The 23,112-nt window shown below is 39.0% G+C and overlaps 3 protein-coding genes across 7 annotated transcripts in view; all 3 read left to right on the top strand.

Annotated features, from left to right (window-relative positions):
* LOC116694037 (pulmonary surfactant-associated protein D) overlaps positions 1–22,023 on the top strand; it is a 23,385-nt gene extending 1,362 nt beyond the window's left edge. The window contains exons 3-6 of the mRNA XM_032523467.1: positions 390–440; positions 997–1,053; positions 1,706–2,153; positions 21,689–22,023. Of these exons, the coding sequence (XP_032379358.1) occupies positions 390–440; positions 997–1,053; positions 1,706–2,088 (491 nt within the window). The 3' untranslated portion in view covers positions 2,089–2,153; positions 21,689–22,023. The remainder of the gene's footprint in view (positions 1–389; positions 441–996; positions 1,054–1,705; positions 2,154–21,688) is intronic.
* LOC116694036 (pulmonary surfactant-associated protein D) lies at positions 11,508–16,044 on the top strand. 4 transcript variants are annotated; one of them, XM_032523463.1, is made up of 5 exons: positions 11,508–11,744; positions 12,334–12,452; positions 13,633–13,674; positions 14,916–14,972; positions 15,393–16,044. In XM_032523463.1, the coding sequence occupies exons 1-5, from the start codon at positions 11,599–11,601 to the stop codon at positions 15,773–15,775; spliced, it is 747 nt and encodes a 248-aa protein (XP_032379354.1). In that variant the 5' UTR covers positions 11,508–11,598; the 3' UTR covers positions 15,776–16,044. The 4 variants fall into 4 exon arrangements, with proteins under 4 accessions (XP_032379354.1, XP_032379355.1, XP_032379356.1 ...); XM_032523465.1 differs by having other exon boundaries at positions 11,596–11,744; positions 12,287–12,452; XM_032523464.1 differs by lacking the exon at positions 13,633–13,674.
* LOC116694035 (mannose-binding protein C) lies at positions 17,057–22,023 on the top strand. 2 transcript variants are annotated; one of them, XM_032523459.1, is made up of 5 exons: positions 17,057–17,447; positions 18,313–18,487; positions 20,378–20,437; positions 20,842–20,898; positions 21,241–22,023. In XM_032523459.1, exons 1-5 carry the CDS (start codon positions 17,373–17,375, stop codon positions 21,621–21,623), a joined length of 750 nt encoding a protein of 249 aa, XP_032379350.1. In that variant the 5' UTR covers positions 17,057–17,372; the 3' UTR covers positions 21,624–22,023. The 2 variants fall into 2 exon arrangements, with proteins under 2 accessions (XP_032379350.1, XP_032379351.1); XM_032523460.1 differs by having other exon boundaries at positions 17,064–17,454.
* Positions 22,024–23,112: the final 1,089 nt, after the last annotated feature.

The raw sequence follows: 23,112 nt of genomic DNA, 5'->3' as shown, positions 1-23,112 counted from the left end.
TCACCAGAGAATGAACCTTGTGACTCAGATCTCTATGAGTACTATAGCAAAAATCTGTCAGAATGTTCTATCCATACAACATTTTGTTTTTCAAATAGACATCAAACATAACAAACATTGGTGGTGGTGATGGCACAATGGATATAACATATTTAATTTGATTCCCACAGTGTTACATCAACCAATGTGTCCCTGAGCAAGACACTTAACCCTTAATTGCTCCAGAGGCGTGCAACCTCTGATATATAGTTGCTGAATTAAGTTACTTTGGATAAAATCGTCAGCTAAATGACATGTAATGTAATAACAGCCTCAATGAGCTTTAGATTGTTGATCTTCTTGTATGTCTCTTTCCCTGCTCTTTTACACATGATGTTTTGGACCAAAAGGAGCGAGGGGACGGATTGGACTGCCTGGATCTGTTACATTATGTGGACAAGGTTATATATTTTCTAGATTCTAAAGAGCATATTTTATGAAATTACTTTCACAGGTCTGAGTCGAGGTGTAAACCTCTATATATGTGCGCCTGTTCTACCAACTGAGCTAACCTGGCCACACGCTGTTGTAATATTAACTGGAATAATCCACATATCGCTATGCAGGCTTTTGAACATCCGCCCAACTCTAGCACTGATTGGCTTACCATGAAATTTCACTCAACCTCAGCCAATCAGCAGCTTTCGTGCACAGCCCACTAACCAAGGAAGAAAAAAAGTCTTTGCCTCTCGGCTAAGAGATCTAGTTGGTCTGATGAAAAAAACAACTTCAATTATAGTAACGCGCCACATTTTTCGGCAGTAACGGTAACGGCGTTATTAAGATCGGAAGAGTAATCGATTAGATTACTTGTTACTGAAAAAAAGTAATGTCGTTATTTATAACGTTGTTATTCCCATCACTGCTCTTTACATTATTTGAGAATGCATGTCAAAATGTGGACTCAGGTCCAGTTTACAGCCCATTTGGTAACTGAACGTGATCTGTTTGATCCAGGTGTCTCTGGTCAGGAACTTGAAACCTTAAAGAACAGCCTCGCTAAGTTAGAGCTGGGTAAGTATCCTGTTCACGCATTCAAAGGGAGCAATTGCATGTAAATGGAGAAAGTTGTTGCTGTTTAAGAGATACTCCTTTGTTAGATTTCTTGTACAATAGGTTTTTACTCTACCAATTTTTTTTTTCTTTTACTATGGCCTCAGAATATTTATTAGTAGTGATATTACACAATACTTTGCTTAAAATTTGAATGGTTTCTCCCTAAATATTTGAATGGTTTCTCCCTCTCTTAGTCACCTCATGTACCTGTGCACTTAGTATCTTGTCATAAGTGTTTAATGTTGTCTGTGTAGTACTTCAAATTGAATTTTTTGTTATACCTAAAGTGTGTGTATTTTTAATGTATTCATCATCTAGCCCTCCTTCCGTTTCTTGTCAGGTTGTAAATAAGAGCTTGTTCTTAATGACTGGCCTGTAAAAATAATGTTGATGTGTTATGTAGGCCTACATTCTGCAATATTATATTTGGAAGAGGCAATTTTAGAATGTGTAAAAACTACAAATGTTTCAACATACTTTTACTAAAGGCTTCTGAACAGAGCTCGAGGGCCCGAGGACCGAGATGACAACACAGTTTGGAAGTTCTTAAACAATTGTTTTCACTTTATTCATTTCTGACCGGTTGCTTGTTGTTCTCTTTACATTTCAGTCATGACCTATGACTTTGTCCGAACAGTTGGTCAGAAATACTTTGTGTCCTACAAGAAGAGAGACTCTTTCTCCAGGGCCATCGAGTTCTGCTCCCAACGAGGCTTAGAGCTTGCTTTGCCCCAGAACGAGGAGGAGAACAACATGCTCACTCAAGTGTTTGGGGATGATAACAAAACAGCCTGGATCAACGTCAACACTAACAAAGCTGAGGGGAATTTTGAGGCCGATATGAAAAACCGACCTCTGACCTTTACGAAATGGGGGGAAGGGCAGCCAGACAAATCCATCCAGGATACAGGCTGCACCATGCTGTCAGAAAACGCCTTCTGGAGAGTGACACACGATTGTTCTCTGAATGCTTACATCGTTTGTCAGATGTAGAAAGTTGTTGCTTTGCAAGTCATGTTTTAAATGTTGCTTTAAACAAACGTTCAGTCTCTTATAATATCCAGTAAATCAAAAATAATGACCCCAGTTTATGCGTTGTTGCTTTATGGCAATACATCCCCCTGGAACTTTAAAGAAAAGTCGGGTTGAGCATATTAACTCCTGTATAGTTCCACACCACATCTGATATGTTTAACCTGTTAAAAAACATCTTAAGGTTGCATCAGCAATGTTGCATTATTACTCTTGTGCAAACATATTCTTCTTCTAAAAAGAAATTTAGCAACTGAATACACTAATACTTTTCATGGCTATGTAAAGAGTGTAAGAACTTTTCAAATGCGGTGTGTTAAAACAAGCATGTATGACGCAATAAAGCATAGCAAAGCAGTGGTGCGGTCTCATTTCATGCTTGCATTCATTTTAAGTTGTAGGGGATTTTCAGTCCCGTAATTTGCATTGGGGTTTGTCTGTTAAGCTGATCTATCTGAACATGTCTGTGAGAAGTAGGAAGAAGTAAACTCTTATGTAATCCTACCCCTTTTCCATAATTCAGTAATTATTTATTTTATATTTATTTTACATAACCCTATATATTATATATATATATACTAAATATATTTGACCACATTTCTCCAACTTACATTAGTAAATTATTTGAGAGCGAGAACATGTCGGAAATTAATGTTTAGGCTTGCCACATGAAGTCTGATATCCTTGTATTTAATCAGCCGTCAGGAGTGACTATGCCTGTAGTGGAATGACGTCCAAAACGTCTGTCTTTTACTGGGACCATTTACTGTTCAATATGTTGCAGTTTTACAAAGAAGAACGTGAGCAGATGGACATGTTCTGGATCAAGCATCTCAAGTGTATCTCAGTAAGCTAGCAGGAGTACACAACAGACAACTTCCGTGTATGTTACTTCAAACTAAAAGCACTCCCTGTGACGGTTCACAGTAAAACTAAATTACTTTAAAGTAGCACACCTTTTCACATACAGTACAGCTGTAAATCAAGTGCTGTAAATAGTGACCATTTTCTTTAGATTGTAGTAAACTTGAAACAACATGAATTTCTTATTCAGGTGCTTTAAACCAACATTTTACAACAATGATGTACTTCCATACTACTGTAAGGTACCAGTAATTGAGTATTTTTGTTCTACTTGCCTAATGTACATCTTACTTATCTTTGTTATAGCTGTATTTACTTTGCAGTCATCATATTACTCATAGAAAATATTAGGAATAATCTATGATTTATTAAAGTGAATAGAGATGATGCCTTAATTATAACCCCCCTCTCCATCAAAGAAGAACTTGTGAATAGTACCTGTTACTATCAAATCTTAACAAGCTCCAAATATTTCTACTTTGTTGAACTTTTCATGTAGCCTATATTTGATAATTATTTGGAACATCTGACAATCAGTGATCTCAGGCCACAATCATCAATCAACAATCAGAGTTTCATTCTGTGTTGCGTGTTAGCTCTTCCAGCAAATAATGACAGAAATGAGACAATTTTATTTTATATTTGTTAAATTCAATTCAATTTCTATTCAATTTTATCTATAGTATCAATTCATAACAATAGTTATCTCAAGACACTTTACAGATAGAGTAGGTCTGGACCACACTCCAGAATTTACAAGGACCCAACAGTTCTAGTAGTTTCCTCCAGAGCAAGCAACAGTGCGACAGTGGCGAGGAAAAACTTCCTTTTAGGCAGAAACCTCGTAAAGACCCAGACTCTTGGTAGGCAGTGTCTGACGGGCCGGTTGGGGTTAGTGGAAATAACAAAAATAGAAAAAATAGTAGTTTGTAGCAGTTCTTTGTAGTAGTTCATGGCATAGCAGGGCACTGTGCGGCATTACAAGGCACAGCAGGACGTAGCTGGGCACTGCAGAGTGTAGCAGATGAACATGGCACCGCAGAACGTGTAGCGGGACCATGGCGACAGTTGCTACCATGATTTTGGAGCATCCCTGATCCGAGGGAACATGCTGGGGAAAAAAGAACATAAGGACATAAATGCACATAAATGAAAAGATAGGAAGATAGAGGAGCGAGGAGCTCAGTGTATCAAAGGATGTCCCCAGCTGTCTAAAACTATTACAGCAAAACCAAGAGAGACAGGGTAAAGAGAGGAGCCTGGTTGGGCTAGAACTCTCCCCAACCGGATCGGGCTGTATGCCAAGTCTACCTTTAGTTTTAACATATGCTTGATTATATGATAGATAAATCTTACAACTATGACAAGAAGCAGGTGGGCCGGGTTAGGCGGACGCTGCGACTCCTCACTCACTAACAATATTCAATTCTATGCCCTAACTATAAGCTTTATCAAAGCATAACCAAGAGAGACAGGGTAAAGAGAGGAGCCTGGTCAGGCTAGAACTCTCCCCAACCTAAATCAGTTAGATGTTGTACGCACTCAACGTGGGAAGAAACCGGAGCACCCAGGATAAACCCATACTTAGCGCCATAGAAGACAGGACACAAACTCAGAAAAGCTCAGGACCAATCACTGAACCCTCGCCTTCTAGCTGTGAGGTGTCACTGTTGACCACTGAGGTGGCCCTGAAAGCTCAAGTCCTGCCCCCCATCTAGGTAACCTCCTGCTCCATGGGTCTCCCAGTGGAGGAGATGGTAATCTGGATGTGAGGCAGGACTGGAGCCCTTTGCTGCAAATGTTTTTTTTTCTTCATTTTCTTGAGTGTGGGAGAAACACTCGGATCACCCAGAGAAAACCCTAACTTGGTAGAAAAAGTACCATTACACTGGCATTTCTCTCGGCGTATCTCTACGTCTGCAGATAGTGGAGATGGCTTTTCCCACAGATAGGAAGAACCTGCAGATGGTGCTACGCTTTTGGTGGTGTCATCAGGTATTCTTTGACAGAGTAAGCATATACATCTTCCAGTGCTGGATCTTTTAGACGCAGGAGAGCAGCACCTCCTCTGCACAGCCGCATTTCTTACACAAGTCCTGAAAATGGCCTTGTCAAGGTTTTTAATCGTTTTTTGGGTAGTATCAAAATCTACACCCTTGACGTTGGCCCATGTTCTATTGAACAGATGGTAAACGTTGTCCTCTGGGTTTCCAATAGACCAGTTCACCTTTGTTTTCCTGTATATCCGAGAAACCAGCTTCCCTGTAAATATCTGGATGAATACTTTCCTACGTTCTTCCTGTGCCGTTGTATCCGGTGCAGGTACGGCACGTGTCTCCTCACCTACTGAGCTAGGAGCTGGAGCAGTTGCCACAGGCTTCTTTGTGATGTTGACCTTCGGTAGTTGCGGTGCTGCCAGTGACACTTCTTTTAATATTTTGTTAGCCATCCTATCACTGTGGCTGCCGATCTGAGTTTTCAGCCACCACCCCATCAGTCCCATGAAATTCCACACTTTGTTTTGAATTGTAGCGTACATGTTAGCATCTGAATCAGGAACAATCACATTACTGCATGACTTCCCTCTCATTGGTTCTGGGATCAAATTGGGCGTGATGTCCCTGTAGAGAAGATCGGTAAATTTCTGTGTGAATGTCATGATTTTTCCGGGGGTCATATTCTTGAACTTCTGAATCACATTAACAACATTCCCATGCAGTAGTTTGTTGTTATCCTCAGTCTGAAGCAGTGAGTCAAATTTCTCTATGGCTGTCTGTCTTGAGTGCTCGCTTTCAGCGTTTGATTGCTTGGGGAATTTGGCCTTGAGCTCCTCCAATAAATGATAATACCAAGCTTTGGCCAAGCGCATTGTGAAAAAAGTCTTGATCTTGCTCGCTATTGCTTTTACAAACAGCTTGAACGTCTGTTGGTACTGTGGACTTGCAGCTTCTGCCCCGTCCAAAACCTTAATTTGAGTTATTGACCGAGCAATGTCTTCTGCAACATCTTCAATCTCCCGAGAGTATTCAGAATGTATCAGCTGATACTTGAAGTCCGGCACTTGATTCAAAAGAGGATCAATTATCGCCATCACCTCCGTTATGATTATATCTGCGACAGACGTCAATATTGGAATCTCAATCACACTGTCGTCTGATGAGATGATCTCCGGGAATTCTGGTTCCACAGCTTTACATGGTGGTTTGATGTAGTCGTTGGTCTCTTTCGGGTCCATGCCTTCGGTCTCATGTTCTGTCTGGTCATCAGTGTCTTCTGGCTCCATACCTTCTGTCACTTCTCCCTGGAAGGGCATCTGTCCTTTTTTCTGCGTAGGACTGGTATGACTCTTTGTCGCCATACAGGTTTGAGCTGAGCACAAAGTTTTTATCTTGGCTGTTAAAGCTTTTACCATTTTGCAGACATGACCAACCATGGCATTAAGCCTGCGAGGGGGAGTGATGTGCTGAATTATCAAAGGCTCTGTAGTGCACATAGTAGTGGAGAGAGCAGATTTGACACTTTCTGCGACCTCTTTACCGACCAAACCTGTCAAGCGCTGTGAGCTGACACACTCAACTTGGTCCTCAGCATTCAGAACCCCGGCAAAACTCCGAAAGAGTACGTCACCCAGACTGGACATAACACCCTTCTCAGAAACCAGCACCTCCTCAGACGCTGCAGCTTTCCTGCTCCTAAGATTTACCAAACAGACCTTTGACAACAATGTTATTATATCCAAAACCAGGTCAGCCACCATAATTTTAGTGGAATCATCGGGGGTGCAGGATTTCAACGATTCCCACTGTTCCCCTGTTATCCTTTTAAAAAAGGATTCGATCAGTGGGCAAACACTCTCTCCTGTAACCTCAGGCATGTCCTCTGTCTGTGATATTTCTGGTCCAGACATGATAATTGTTCAAATCAACTGTATTGGTTGACTTTTTCTGTACCAGCACTGTGTGAGATTACAAAAAAAAATCCTGTTTTGTGTTTCAAGGACTCTTGCTCTTCTTGCAGTGGTATCGAAAGAGGTATTTAGTAGCCTACAGTTTTTTTAGATTTGTGTTGTATCAAATTATGATCTGGTCTCAAAATAACCTTGCTTCAACTCTATGGATAGAAATAGGAGGGACTTGGATGTATATGGGTCTATATTCTAAAGAAAGTTGTATTGCATGACATCACAAAGCATCAAAGGCCTTTTAGAATCTGATGTCAGAGATCAAAACCATCACAGCCAACCAATGGCTTCAGCTTAGTACCGTTGCTAGGCAACCGCAGAACCCTGTGGATGGCTTCTCAACTGACAACATAGCTAAACCAGAATTCCATTCATTTTCTCCACAAGGATTTTGATCATGTAACCTAGATCTACTGTAAGCATTAAAGGAACACACCGACTTATTGGGACTTTAGCTTATTTACCGTAACCACCAGAGTTAGACAAGTCAATACATACCCTTCTCATCTCCATGCGTGCTGTTACTCTGTCTGACGCCCCCAGCATTAGCTTAGCCTAGCAAAGACCCTGCAGGTAACTGGTTCCAACTAGCTACTGCTTCAAATAAGTCACAAAATAATGTCAACATGTTCTTATTTACATATTGTGATTTGTATAGTCACAGGGTGTACTAATAACAAGGTCACATGAGACACAGTCATCTTCTAACTGCATGCTAACTGGGAACTACTGTATATTCCCAGAAAGGTAAAGCAGTGCTACTTGGTCAGAGTGATTACATAGACAGTTAAAGAAAGAGTGAGTAGTGCAACACCGAAAAGCACAGTTACTTTCGTCAACAAAACCAATGGGAAAAGCTAGCTAGTAGGGCTGCACAATTAATCAAATTTTAATCACAATCACGATTTTGACTTCCCACAATCAAATTTGCATGATCGAGCGATTATTTTAAATGCGTCATTTCATAGAACGCTGCGTTTTTTTCCAAAGCCAATCTACTTTTCCATAAACCACTGTCTGATCATGTGCCAGTCAGAGTTGTTCCCTGAACCGCGCAGCTTAGTTTCCAGATGGAAACAGTCACTTTGGACAGAGTAACAGGAGGAAAATTCAACAGATACCCCACTAACAAAGAACGTTTAGGGAACGTTAGGGAATGTTAGTTTTTGGTTCTCTAAAGGTTAGTTCGAACCAAACCAAAATCGTTTAGGGAACGTTCCCTCCTGGTTATAACGTTCCCTAAACATTAAGAGAACCAACCAACTGTAACGTTCCCCTGCAGTTGCACCGTACCTTCACACAACGTTCCCGTTTGGTTGTTTTTAGTTGTTCTGAGTTTTTGAAGTAGCATAAAGGTTTGCTGTCACTTGATTTAAATTCACTCAAAAATATTGGACTTATGCAATCTAAGTAAGATAAACAGCATAGCAAGATAATCTATTTATTTTAAGGCTGATATCAATTTAGCTTAAAAAAAGTACTTTTGTGCTTGAATTTTTTATTAGTGAAAATACTTAAAACAAGAATCTATCAATAGAACAATTTTCACAACTAAGAAATTTCACTTCTTTAATTTAGTTTGCAAACCGAATTGTTACACCCCCACCCCAGTAGGGGGGCCTCTGCTCTGAGGTGACTAATTCACGTGTTAGGTGAAGAAGACAACGGCACAGGACCGACCACGCTGCGCAACTTGGCAAGCTCACTAATAGGTAAGCAAAGTACTTTCCAGTTTTATGATGTTGTGGTTGTAATGGGAGGGTTTGTGGTTTAACATTAAACTATTTCCCTCGTATGGCTTTGTTATATTCTGGTTCTGATCAGGTTGACCAAAAAGAAAAGTTGGACTGAACAACTCACTTTAGCAGAAATATTTCCCCTTGTCGCCATTTTGCTATGAGTTGCTTTGTAAACGCTTTGTGCACAAATGATGTTCTAATTGCTGAGTTCATGTGTTGAGCCACAGGTGAGACTTGGAGCAAAGTCTCATGTTGTGTCGAGCCTTCTTAGTGTTTTAAAAATGTTGATTTTGATGCTATCATAGAAGGGCCCCTAGCACTCCCATTCACAAGGCGAGACCAGAGTTGTGCTTTAAATGGATTGCATACATCTTTCACTTTGTTTGCTGCTGTGCACGACGTGTCTGCTTTGTCGCATTGTATGTTTTGTGTCATCAACATGCTTGCGTTTATGTTACAAATAAGATACAGTATCCCTATATTATATTGTTGGTCTTTTTTTAATTAGTTGTAGTGTACAGTACATAAACAAAGCCAGTACAATCAAAGTCCTTTAGGCAGGTAGAACGGCGGCCATCTTGCAACGCACTTCAGGCAGTTATGGGCAAGCTGAGTGAAGGCTACAGCAAGGAGATGCAGAGCTGCCAACTTTTCCTAAAACCTTGGAGTGAGATTTGGTGGAGCCAACCCATATTTTGCCGCGTACAAAGCAATATCTTTGGCTCCTTCATCATCATTATCCTTCAGGGTTTAACCCTCATGTTGTCCTTGGGTCAAATTGACCCGTATTCAGTTAACTTTTTGTTTGTCAAAAAAAATGGGCCATTAAATTAAGACAACATTAAAAATATCAAAAACCTTTGGGAAAAAACACCCAAAACATAAAAAAAGCACCCAAAACATTGAAAAAGTGGCAAAAATGTTGGAAAAAGCAATACTATAATTGACCATGGTTGACAGGAAGAAAACACAAGGGTTAAATTGGGATTTGTTATATGTGGGGGGATGGGGCTCTTCCTAGGGGGGTCTAGGGGTATGCCCCCCCAGGAAAAGAATTAGTAAAATAAACCATTAAATGGCACTTTCTGTAGAGTTTTTTGCAAAAGAAATTGAGAAATCAAGTCTAGCATGATATGTGCAAAACTGTAGGGTTAAGAGCCTTTGCATTGTTGTAGTATCAACAGGTTTTAGGGCATTCAGCATTTACATTATTTACATTAATAACTTATTATGATATAAGAACTGACCCAGACAATGTGCCAAAAATGATGAGCCACATGAAAAACCAGTAGCACATCTCAGCAACAGCTGAGAAGATTTGGGTCTGTGGTGAACAGGTCCAGGGGTCCCTGGTGTAGGGACCAAGGATCCAAAATAAATATTAATACAAATTAATGTTGAGGGATCAACTAAGACCACTTAAATTCTAAAGAATGAGAACCACTGATTTACATAAATTCTAATCCTTTAACCTTTGTTTGGCCCTCCTCCTCTGTGCCCCACTTACTGTAATTACTTTTTTTGGGAAAATAAAGACTATTTGTTCATTTTATAAAACATTGGATGAATTATTTACAGTTGCATTTAGAGATGCAAAGAGGTTAGAGAAGCACAATAGTGGCCCAACGTTGCAGTGTCGTATATATTGTATAGTATAGCTCAGATGTATTTAATCAGATTTCTGCTCATGTTTACAACTTTGTGCACATTCAAAATATAACTCCTCCATCTCTGTTGTCCGAGATTTGGAGAGTAATATAGTAATATAGTCTGCTGTGCATGTTATTGCTCCGCTGATATGGTAGTATCTTATTCAGATCGTCTGACAGACACAGAGGCCCATTTGGGTCTCTGGTCTCTGACAAAGTTTAGAGGAGGCTGTGCGCGGCACTTCATCGGAGGTCTACGCACAGATGCAACGCGTCACTGCCCACAGCAGAGCGAGTCCACTAAAACAAACTGAAGTTGCTACACTACCAGCCGCGCTGCTCACCTCTATTTTTCCAGAGAGAGTGGACATGAAGCGACGGACGGGTCTGTGATACTCAGAGCACATACCTGAAGCCGGGGAAATGCACCTGGGATGGTAAAAAAAAAAGGTTTTCAGTTTGCAACAATTTGAAAATTCCACAGACAGGGAGCGCTCTTGAACCCCCTCACAGTCTCTTAAAGCACAACTAGTCGATCACGAGTGGCTCAACAGGTAGATCTATAGATAAACTCATCTATCAGAAATTTGACCGACCGGGTTCACAGACGAGGAGTTTGAAATTTTGGAAGCTGATAGACAAAATGCTGAAGAGACTGAGGTCGAGGAGAGAATCAGAGCGAATACGCACTGGTGGTGTACATCTGGAATCCAAATCTAATGATTTGGATTCCAGATGCAAGGTAAATACTACAGTCATGAGTGTTACCTCTAGCACTGCTCATTTTACTCTGGGGTGAAATAGCGCATTTGTGACAGCACAGTAACATTACAGGTGATAAATGTAGTCCCAGACAAACTGCAATAGTAGTGACCACCCTATTCATGTAATAGTGTTACTAACGTTACCACTGCTAAAGCAGTTAGTCCTCTGAAAACATAACGGAACACTTACTGTAGCTTCATGGATCCAATTTTTTATACTAAACTTAAAATCAGGTAGCCTATTATTTACTTTCTACTCAAGCAGGGTTGTCATTGTGGAACTTATACTTTTACTGAAGTAAATATGTCTCTGGTTATTTGTACTTTTTCGTACAATTTTACTGAGGTTCAGTACTTTCTCCACCATTGGCTTGCTCCTACTTTCTTTATGGAATACAAAAATGCTTTGCTTGTGTTTCATATGGATTGAAAATGCACTCAATGTGTTGCAACATGTTTGTTTCCAGACTTTGGAATGCCCTTTCTGATCAGACATGTCGAAGCGGTGTTTCAATTTAAATCACTCCTCAAAACACACTCATATTTCTTATACGTATGCACTCTCACCACGTTCTCGATCACTTTTCTTTGGAAGTAGCGAAGAAGTAGCACATCCTGCAGATCACTTTTCATGTATTCTGTGAGTACCTTTCTGTTTAACACTATTTGGTGCTAGATTTAGTGTAATTTAAATTATTTTACAACAGCATACTTGGTGGTGCACTGAAGACAGGCTGTAATAGAATTGTAATTTGCATTTTGGAAATTAAGTTTTGCTGCACCACATATTGCAATGAAAATCGTATCAGTTTTTCTGAAGTGTCACAACAAACAGGAGACTACAGGAGACACATCATTTGTGGTTGTCATTATTTGCCAGAGATTAAATTCTTAAATGACCCCCTTTGATTTCATGTAACTGACTTTGAGTCAGTGGTTGTAAACTATGATACAACAATATTCCTGATGTAGCCTGAAAAAGGGCAAATTCTTAATAATAGGTCTAATACTGTAGATTTCAAAGGACTTAAAGACATTTAGATTTCAGAATGTTTGATCCCAGTGACAAACAGGTTATCAGTAATGTTTAAATAAAGTTTACCTCTATGAACCAGAAAATCTTGCCTGCTCTAGTGATCTAATTTACTGAAAGAATAAAAAATGATGCCCTGTATTCTGAAGATGAGGATGTTCCTCCTGTTCTGCGTCCTCTGCCTGATGTCTTCCAGTGGCTACAGTCAGCTTCCAGGACCTCCTGGTCCTAAAGGTGACCCAGGACATGTTGGGCCACCCGGGCCACCCGGGCCACCCGGGCCACGTGGGCCACCTGGGCCAGCTGGGATAGCTGGTGGGTAATATTGATTTCCACAAACACGCTCCTAGGAACACTCGTTCTGACCAGGCTCTAGTCATTATTAGTCTGAATTCTGGCACCCCTCTGTTGGACAGGCAGATCAGTTTGTTTTTAACCACAAGCTCTCTCCAATCTACCAAGAGCTTTATGAGGTCACTTATATATTTTCTTCATTTGACTTGCTGTGTCAGCTGCAACAAGTCCTCCGAACCATAATAAAAACATGGGTGGTTTATTCCTAACCTCTAATACAACCCACACAAGCAATTACTGTCCTCATATCTAAACCAAAAATGCAACTGTCATGGTATTAAACACATTGTTAACACTGTGAAACACTTAGTTTAGTTAGGTTTATGCACAAAAATGAACTTATTTGGTTATGTCTACGTAACAAAACTACTTAGTTAAGTTTAGAAAAGGATTGTGGTTTGGGTTACTCCACTACTCGTAATGCACTTGTTACATAAAGGGACATAGCTCCGTTTGTTCCGTGAAGTACAAAACAAATTCACCAGTTACTTTAATTTTCAAATGGGGACATGAACCCCAGTCTCCTGGGTGAAAAGCCTGTGTTTGTTTGACCAATCCATACCCCAACTTGTCTCCTTATGTAGTACTTGACACTCTTACATTAACTACTACAGCTACTATAAACGTAAATATGAGTTGTAATTGCTGAGTGAACAACTTATGTTGGTGTTTTCAGAGAACAGTCTGGTCAGCTGTGAGAAACTTCATGAACAAATGACAGTGATGGGCCCAATGTATTTTAGCTTTAATGCTCACCAGAGAATGAACCTTGTGACTCAGACCTCTATGAGTACTATAGCAAAAATCTGTCTAAATGTTCTATCCATACAACATTTTCTTTTTCAAATAGACATCAAACATAACAAACATAGGTGGTGGTGATGGCACAATGGATATAACATATTTAATTTGATTCCCACAGTGTTACATCAACCAATGTGTCCCTGAGCAAGACACTTAACCCTTAATTGCTCCAGAGGCGTGCAACCTCTGATATATAGTTGCTGAATTAAGTTACTTTGGATAAAATCGTCAGCTAAATGACATGTAATGTAATAACAGCCTCAATGAGCTTTAGATTGTTGATCATCTTGTATGTCTCTTTCCCTGCTCATGTACACATGATTTGTTGGACCAAAAGGAGAGACGGGACCGCCTGGACCTCCTATATCCTGTGGACGAGGTTATATATTTTCTAGATTCTAAAGAGCATATTTTATGGAATTACTTTCACAGGTCTGAGTCAAACCCATGGCAGCTGCGTCTAGGAGTAAACCTCTATATGTGCGCCTGTTCTACCAACTGAGCTCACCCATTGTAATATTAACTGGCGTAATACACGTATATCGAAAGGCTGGGACATATTGCAAAAGACACTCAGAGAATTTAATTTGTTTTAATTCCAACAAGCAATTTGTTGTATTTATGCAGAATACTGTAGCCAACAGAAATGCAGAACTGAGCACATTTCAATATCTGTTTATTCATTGCAAGTAATATTGTTATCGCGATAGTCAACGATGTTATTGCATACTGTATTGCATTTTTTCCTCCTATCGTGCGCCCCTACTTGAGACCAATGTTTCTTGTTGGTCTAAAGTATATATAATATATATATAAAGCACCCATTTAAATCCAAACTCAAATAAACTGTCAATCTCTGTCTGGGACACATACATCAAGGTACATAAATGTCAGAAAAGAGTGAACATTTAATATATTCTGGTTTACTCATCAATCAGAGTGTTCAGAGATAGAAGAAGAGAAGATACACTTTACCAGTGTTGGGCAAGTTACTTTTAAAAAGTAATTAGTTACAGTTACTAGTATCAAAAGTAACTAAATTAGATACTCAGTTACAAATTATAAAAGTGACTAGTTACTTTCAGGTACATTTTAAATTGCTATATGCCTATGTTTTCTGACCACGGTGGGAAATCTATAGCAGGCAAAGGTACCCCCCCCCCCCCCCCCCCCCCCCGATTTCATAACACCATACCTGTGTCTCGTTGACTGACTTGCTTGTGTTGTTCGTTGTGTCCGACTATGCGTGCTTTCAAACACCTCTGATTGGCTTACCATGATATTTTACTCAACCTCAGGCAATAATCAGCTTTCGTGCACAGCCCACTAACCAAGGAAGAAAAAAAGTCTTTTCCTCTCAGCTCAGAGATCTAGTTGGTCTGATGAAAAAAAACAGCTTCAATTAAAGTAACTCGCCTTATTTTCGGCAGCGCTGTTATTAAAATTGGAGGAGTAATCAATTAGATAACTCGTTACTGAAAAAATGTAATGCCGTTATTTATAACGCTGTTATTCCCATCACTGCTCTTTACATTATTTGAGAATGCATGTCTGACAAAATGTGGACTCAGGTCCAGTTTACAGCCCATTTGGTAACTGAACGTGATCTGTTTGATCCAGGTGTCTCTGGTCAGGAACTCGAAACCTTAAAGAACAGCCTCGCTAAGTTAGAGCTGGGTAAGTATCCTGTTCATGCATTCAAAGGGAGTAATTGCATGTAAATGGAAAAAGGTTATTGCTGTTAAAGAGACACTGCTTTGTTAGATTCCTTGTAAAATAGGTTTTTACTATACTAATGGGTTTTTTCTTTTACTATGGTCACGTTATTGTCAGGTTGCCATTGTAAATAAGAGCTTGTTCTTAATGACTGGCCTGTAAAAATACTGTTGATATATTTATGTAGGCCTACATTCTGCAATATTATATTTGGATGAGGCAATTTTGCAATGTGTAAAAACTACAAATGTTCCAACATGTTTTACTAAAGGCTTCTGAACAGAGCTCGAGGGCCCGACAACACAGTTTGGAAGTTCTTGAACAATTGTTTTCACTTTATTCATTTCTGACCTGTTGCATTTTGTTCTCTTTACATTTCAGTCGTGAACTATGACTTTGTCCGAAGAGTTGGTCAGAAATACTTTGTGTCCTACAAGAAGAGAGACTCTTTCTCCAGGGCCGTCGAGTTCTGCTCCCAACGAGGCTTAGAGCTGGCTTTGCCCCAGAACGAGGAGGAGAACAACATGCTCACTCAAGTGTTTGGGGATGATAACAAAACAGCCTGGATCAACGTCAACACTAACAAAGCTGAGGGGAATTTTGAGGCCGATATGAAAAAGCGACCTCTGACCTTTACGAAATGGGGGGAAGGGCAGCCAGACAAATCCATCCAGGATACAGGCTGCACCATGCTGTCAGAAAACGCCTTCTGGAGAGTGACACACGATTGTTCTCTGAATGCTTACATCGTTTGTCAGATGTAGAAAGGTCTTGTGTTCCAGATTTAGAACCATTGCTCTCAGACATATTTTCTTCCAGACGTTACAGTAACCCAAAACCAATATCTTAGATCTCAGTCCTAACTACGGAAACATTTGCAACAATTGCATCATCAGCATGGCATTAAAACAGTTTCACAGACATATTACATAATGAAAAGTTTACAATTAAAGGAACAATATGATAGATGGATAGAAGCAACGATGACCTCTAAAAGCATACGGTACTTCACAATAAAGTTTACAGCAGTGAACAAGTCTCATTTCATTTATTCCAAACTCCAGGCAACCTTATTTACATTTTGGCTGCCTAGCTACAGCTAAGATAACAGATAAGTACCTGTTGAAAATGTGTAATAGAAAGCTTACAGGATTGGTAAAATGTCAACCTGAATGTTTGTTAAGACTGAAATCTTTTAAAAGAGCCTTGTGTTTTTGGCACAACATTAGAGATGCAAACTGACAGGGCAGTGAAGAAGACTGCTAGCTAGAAAACATTTATGTTAACGTTGCCAAATTTTGAATATTTTAAAAATCATGATGATGAAAATTGAGCTCTCAAACATTTGTCACACCTCACACAATGCCTTTTGGTGAATGTAAATACAATTTTTGTGTGTTTTACAAGAAAATTCGACTGGACACCTTTGCTGTAAAAAATACAACGGGTCTATGATCACTGTAGTTTATTTTTCCTTACACATAGAAAAGAGAATTTGTATTACAGTTTGGTTTTAAAGTGGACAAGGCAGTGGTATGTAGAGAAACACATTTGTAAAGTCATATCAACATGGTATGTGTCTTTGTTTTAAAGAAATACAGAAACGCCATCCAGAATAAGTTCTGCAGTCTCACAGCCCTGCTGGTTAAACAGGACTTTTCCTCCTATTTTCAGGGTTCTGTCCCAAATGGCATCCGCAACATAAACAACACAATTTGTTGTTTCTGCTCAACTGAATTTCTTATAAATGCACTCTAACTACGTTCTATTATTCAGTGAGTTATTTTCTGTCTATCACTATTTAGTGCTAGATTTAGTTTTATTAAAACTTTAAAAATTATAGCTTGCTTGGTGCTAGTTTTAAAAATTTCGTAACATAACTTAAAGTTTAGTCAGTAAAACTACTTAGTTAAATTTGGAAAAAGATTGTGGTTTGGGTTACTTCACTGCTGGTTAATCAGGTGATGCAGAAAGTGACGCAGCTCTGTTTGTTCTGAAAAGTATAAGCTTTTACTTTTACTTTCAAATTGGACATGATTTTGAGTCTCATGGTCAAATGTCCTGTGCTTGTTTGACCCATTCACTCCCCAACTTTCATCCTACGTGGCGCTCTATTCTTCTCCTCCTTTGCTTCTTTGCCCTTGTTATAATTACAATGACCATATTTGAACATGTTTGTAATGTCATATGAACATGGAATGCGTCTTTGTTTTAAGGACCGTATAGAAAGGCCGTCCACAATAAGCTCTGCAGTCTCGTGAGGGAGGCTCTTGGACTCTGTTTTTCTCTGAGGTTCAGTGTAGTGCCAAATGACATCACCAACATGAACATCTGTTGTTTACGCTGAACTGAATTTCTTACATGTGCACTCACCACGTTCTCGATCACTTTTCTTTGGAAGAAGCGAAAGTAGCACATCCTGCAGATCTCTTCTCGGTAATCAGTGAGTACCTTTCTGTTTATCACTGCTTGGTGCTAGATTAAGTGTTGTTAAAACCTTTTAAATTACTTCACAACAGAATGCTTGGTGCTGGTGTTCAACATGTGGTTAACATTATGAAACGGTCACAGTTTGGTTAAGTTTAGGCACAAAAACTAACTTACAACAGCACACTTGGTGCTGCACTGAAGTCAGGCTGTAATAGAATTCTATTTTGCATTTTGGAAATTTAGTGTTGCTGCAGCTCATCTATATAAATTGCATCAGTTTTTCTGAAGTGTTATAATAAACTGGGAACTACCGGAGCCACACCCTTTTTAATAAGTGGTCTTTTTTATTTCTGAGTTCTTTAATGACCACCTTTGATTTCATGTGAATTACTTTGTTAATTAATGGTTGTTAATTATAATAAAACAATATTCCTGATGTAGCCTTAAATTTGACAAATTCTTAAATATATTGCTAATACTGTAGATTTCAAAGGTCTAAAAGAAATGTAGTACATATACACCAATCATTGCCCCAAATCTTTTATTCCTTCCGCCATCAGGTCTGTGTATTTACACAGTAGCCACTTTAAATAGGATCCGTATCAATAGCTTACATGATAAAGTTCTTTTGTTGAACAGAGTAAAATGGAAGAAGAGGATACGTCTGTCACTTTTTACTGGTTAACATCTTGGTTTGTTGACTGGTTGTTGACATAAGTGTAAATCTAAAACAGTTACAAAAGATGGGAGTGCAAAGATTTTGCAAACGCAAGTTACAAATAACCCGGTGGGGCTAAGCACCCCCTGTCTCTCATTCTTATTGACATCCCTGATAGCTCCAATAACTGTTATGATGTTCTGTATTCTGAAGATGAAGATGTTCCTCATGTTCTGCGTCCTCTGCCTGATGTCTTCTACTGGCCACAGTCAGCTTCCAGGACCTCCTGGTCCTAAAGGTGACCCAGGACTTGATGGGCCACGTGGGATACCTGGGACACCTGGGCCACCTGGGCCACTTGGGCCACGTGGGCTACCTGGGCCACCTGGTGGGTAATATTGACTTCCACAATCATGCTCCTAGGAACACTCGTTCTGACCAGACTCTAGTCCTTATTAGTCTGAATTCTGGCACCCCTCTGTTGGACCCCCCCCCCCCCCCGCTGCTGCACCACATTGACTGCTGCTGTACAAGAACAGGGCGTTTTTCTTCGGAGTGTTTTAATTCAAAGCACTTCTTCCTAAACTTAACTAGTCGTTTTGGTGCCTAAACTTAATTTTCGTTGCTGAATAACGCTCACTTTTTGTGGCCTAAATTTAGCCTAATTACAGTTATGTATTCCTTTTTGCTGTAACACAGTTATATACTGCATTCCGTATAAAATTTCCGTAATAGGTGTTACAATCTCAGTAACGTGAGTTACAATACATTTTAAACCGACATTTAGTGATGTTTTTTTTTTTAACTTCACCAACAGAGCAAAACATTTCAGCACAGAAAAAAAGGTTTGTGAGTGTTATTTCCTGGAATTTGGTGGTTGAAATGACTGCAGAGACAGGGACATTTGCGAGATGGACATTTTTTTCAGGAGTTTTTTACGCTGCGTTGGAACAAACTGTCCCGTTACTGTTCCCAGGTGAACGGTAGGCCCCTACGTCAGCTCAGACAGCAGCTTACAGTTATAAACATGTTGAGAATTACTGTTTAGCCTTGCTACATGTAAATACTAGCATTACATTTTTAGCAGTGGTGGAAAGTACTTCAATACAATTGCACGGTAGGCCTACTTTGAATTGAGTATTTTCATTAACTCTTACTTTATACTTCTACTCCACCACAATTCAGAGTGAAGTAGGCCTATTATACGTTTTACTCACTTTAGTTACATTAATAATACAAAATATTATGAACAATATTATGAATAAATTGTGATTAACTATAGTGGATAAAGATGAGACTTTGTTGATCCCATGGTGAAATTTACAACCTACCTGCCAATTCATACTTCGGCTGTTATTTAGGTTAAAGCAACTCAAAAGTTACGCAAAAGTAGTGTAAAGCATTACAATTGAAAGACAGCAATAATGTAATATAACTAATTACTCTTAATTAACAGTAACTAGTAATCAATAATGTATTACATTTTGGAAGTCACTTGCCCAACATCGTGTTATGATTTTGGTATATTGCTTTGTTTTCTGTGCCTTCTTTTCTGTTATTTTGGTTCTGTCTTGTCTTCTTGTGTTCTTGTGTCCTCCGTGGTCTTTTGTTGTTGGTGTTGTGCCTGTCTTGAGTATCTGTATGTTCTGTTTCCTGTTTTATTTTGACACGCTGTTCCCCTATCTGGTTTACTACCTGCCTTATGTTTCCCGCGTTTGTGATTGTCGTCCCCACCCTGATGTGATTCACCTGTTGTATCATATGTTCCTAGTTTGCGCGTCACCTCTTGTATTTAACCTCTCTCTTTGTCTCTTGTCACATCCTTTTGTGTTGGTTTGTTGTTTGCTGTTTCCCTGTTCCTGACGGCGTCTTCTGCATTTGGAATTTTTCCTTAGTTCATGTGATCCTGGTTTTTGTTTTCATTTTTCTCTTTGAACTTTTTGGACTGTGGAATTTGTGTTTTCCTATAGTTATTTTTTTTGCATTTTGCATTTTGTTCCGTGTTTATTTGGACTCTTGTTAAAATAAATCTTTGACTTAATCTTTCTCCTGCCTGCCTGTCATCTCTGCATTTTGGTCCTTATTTCGCTAAACCACAACACACTGTCTTCTAACTCCCAGAAGATGTGGCCAGTTTGTTACTTGTCATATACTGTTACAAAATCAGGCTGATAATTAAATAGCTGTATACTTTCATGCTCATCAACAATCTGTCTTTGAGACAACACACATCCTAAGGGCCTATGAATTTGTCATCTTTCCCTGCTCTTGTACACAGGTTTTCCTGGAGCAAAAGGAGAGATGGGAAATCCTGGACCTGCTGTACCTTGTGAGCAAGGTTATAACTTTTCTATATTTTAAAGAGCGTAGTATGTATTTTATAAATTTACTTTCACCAGCTGATTACCTGCTGTTCATTAGGGAACTAAAATACAGGGAAGTAGTACAACTTAAAGGTAATTGTCTTGAAGCATCCGCAAGGAACTTTAAATGTTTCTGAAACTACAGTATTTAATTTTCAATAATAATAATTCCTTGTAACGGCAAACAAGACTAACAGTGAAAAGGCTCTTTTTTTTTTTTTGAAGAAAATGTTGGCATCATTCAGTGTGTTCAGAGAAGGAAAAAAGAATTTAAACAAGAGAACATAAGCTTTTCATTAGACGGTAGATATCTGCCAAAATGTGGACAGAGGTCCAATTACAGCCAGTTTGGTAACTGAACGTGATCTGTTTGATCCAGGTGTCTCTGGTCAGGAACTTGAAACCTTAAAGAACAGCCTCGCTAAGTTAGAGCTGGGTAAGTATCCTGTTCATGCATTCAAAGGGAGTGATACAGGGAGGGATTGCATGTGAATTTGGACATTAATTGTAGTCGTTCAAGTGACACAAAATGTAAGATTCTTTTTTGTTATAAACATGTTGTAAAAATCACTTGAATACATGGTTTAATTGATGTATTTACATCTGGACTGCAACATTATTTTGATGTAAAAACCGCAAATGTTCCAGCATGCTTTTACTAAAGGCTTCTGAACAGAGCTTGATGACCAAGATGACAATACAGTTTGGAAGTACTTGAACAATTGTTTTCACTTTATTCATTTCTGATTTGTTGCTTGTTGTTCTCTTTACATTTCAGTCGTGAACTATGACTTTGTCCGAAGAGTTGGTCAGAAATACTTTGTGTCCTACAAGAAGAGAGACTCTTTCTCCAGGGCCGTCGAGTTCTGCTCCCAACGAGGCTTAGAGCTGGCTTTGCCCCAGAACGAGGAGGAGAACAACATGCTCACTGAATTCTTTGGTGACGTTTACAAAACAGCCTGGATCAACGTCAACACTAACAAAGTTCAGGGGAATTTCGAAACTGATGGGAAAATGCGACCTCTGACCTTTACAAAATGGGGGGAAGGGCAGCCAGACAAATCCATCCAGGATACAGGCTGCACCATGCTGTCAGAAAACGCCTTCTGGAGAGTGACACACGAATGTTTCCTGAATGCTTACATCGTTTGTCAGATGTAGAAAGTTGTTGCTTTGCAAGTCATGTTTTAAATGTTGCTTTAAACAAACGTTCAGTCTCTTATAACATCCAGTAAATCAAAAATAATGACCCCAGTTTATCTTTTTTTTGATGGAGATATCATGGAAACTTCTTCAAGGTCCGGGTTTAGGAATAACTCAATGTAATAGTTTCCCACCAACATTCTTGTGATATGTATCTTAATCCCTCTTTAAAAAACATCTTAATTGCATCAGCAATGTTGCATTATTACTCTTGTGCAAACATATTCTTCTTCTAAAAAGAAATTTAGCAACTGAATACACTAATACTTTTCATGGCTATGTAAAGAGTGTAAGAACTTTTCAAATGCGGTGTGTTAAAACAAGCATGTATGACGCAATAAAGCATAGCAAAGCAGTGGTGCGGTCTCATTTCATGCTTGCATTCATTTTAAGTTGTAGGGGGATTTTCAGTCCCGTAATTTGCATTTGGGGTTTGTCTGTTAAAGCTGATCTATCTGAACATGTCTGTGAAGAAGTAGGAAGAAGTAAACTCTTATGTAATCCTACCCCTTTTCCATAATTCAGTAGTTATTTATTTTATAATTATTTTACATAACCCTATATATTATAATATATATATACTAAATATATTTGACCACATTTCTCTAACTTACATTAGTAAATTATTTGAGAGCGAGAAACATGTCGGAAATTAATGTTTAGGCTCGCCACATGAAGTCTGATATCCTTGTATTTAATCAGCCGTCAGGAGTGACTATGCCTGTAGTGGAATGACGTCCAAAACGTCTGTCTTTTACTGGGACCATTTACTGTTCAATATGTTGCAGTTTAACAAAGAAGAACGTGAGCAGATGGACATGTTCTGGATCAAGCATCTCAAGTGTATCTCAGTAAGCTAGCAAGAGTACACAACAGACAACTTCCGTGTATGTTACTTCAAACTAAAAGCACTCCCTGTGACGGTTCACAGTAAAACTAAATTACTTTAAAGTAGCACACCTTTTCACATACAGCTGTAAATCAAGTGCTGTAAATAGTGACCATTTTCTTTAGATTGTAGTAAACTTGAAACAACATGAACTTCTTTTTCAGGTGCTTTAAACCAACATTTTACAACAATGACGTACTTCCATACTACTGTAAGGTACCAGTAATTGAGTATTTTTGTTCTACTTGCCTAATGTACATCTTACTTATCTTTGTTATAGCTGTATTTACTTTGCAGTCATCATATTACTCATACAAAATATTAGGAATGATCTATGATTTATTAAAGTGAATAGAGATGATGCCTTAATTATAACCCCCCTCTCCATCAAAGAAGAACTTGTGAATAGTACCTGTTACTATCAAATCTTAACAAGCTCCAAATATTTCTACTTTGTTGAACTTTTCATGTAGCCTATATTTGATAATTATTTGGAACATCTGACCATCAGTGATCTCAGGCCACAATCATCAATCAACAATCAGAGTTTCATTCTGT

Source organism: Etheostoma spectabile, chromosome 8 (genome assembly GCF_008692095.1).
Source record: "Etheostoma spectabile isolate EspeVRDwgs_2016 chromosome 8, UIUC_Espe_1.0, whole genome shotgun sequence".
NCBI classification, from domain to species: Eukaryota; Metazoa; Chordata; class Actinopteri; order Perciformes; family Percidae; genus Etheostoma; species Etheostoma spectabile.
The sequence above is the reverse complement of the archived record's forward strand: the minus strand, read 5'-3'. Positions and strand labels throughout refer to the sequence as shown.

Excerpts from the sequence above, each read along its gene's own strand:
- LOC116694035 (XM_032523459.1), top strand. The coding sequence starts at position 17,373 with ATGTGCACTCACCACGTTCTCGATCACTTTTCTTTGGAAGAAGCGAAA. Across the intron at positions 17,448-18,312 it reads ATCCTGCAGATCTCTTCTCG|ATGAAGATGTTCCTCATGTT; the intron begins GTAATCAGTGAG and ends TGTATTCTGAAG. Across the intron at positions 20,438-20,841 it reads TGCTGTACCTTGTGAGCAAG|GTGTCTCTGGTCAGGAACTT; the intron begins GTTATAACTTTT and ends TGTTTGATCCAG.
- LOC116694036 (XM_032523463.1), top strand. The coding sequence starts at position 11,599 with ATGTCGAAGCGGTGTTTCAATTTAAATCACTCCTCAAAACACACTCAT. Across the intron at positions 12,453-13,632 it reads TGGGCCAGCTGGGATAGCTG|GAGAGACGGGACCGCCTGGA; the intron begins GTGGGTAATATT and ends TTGGACCAAAAG. Across the intron at positions 13,675-14,915 it reads TCCTATATCCTGTGGACGAG|GTGTCTCTGGTCAGGAACTC; the intron begins GTTATATATTTT and ends TGTTTGATCCAG.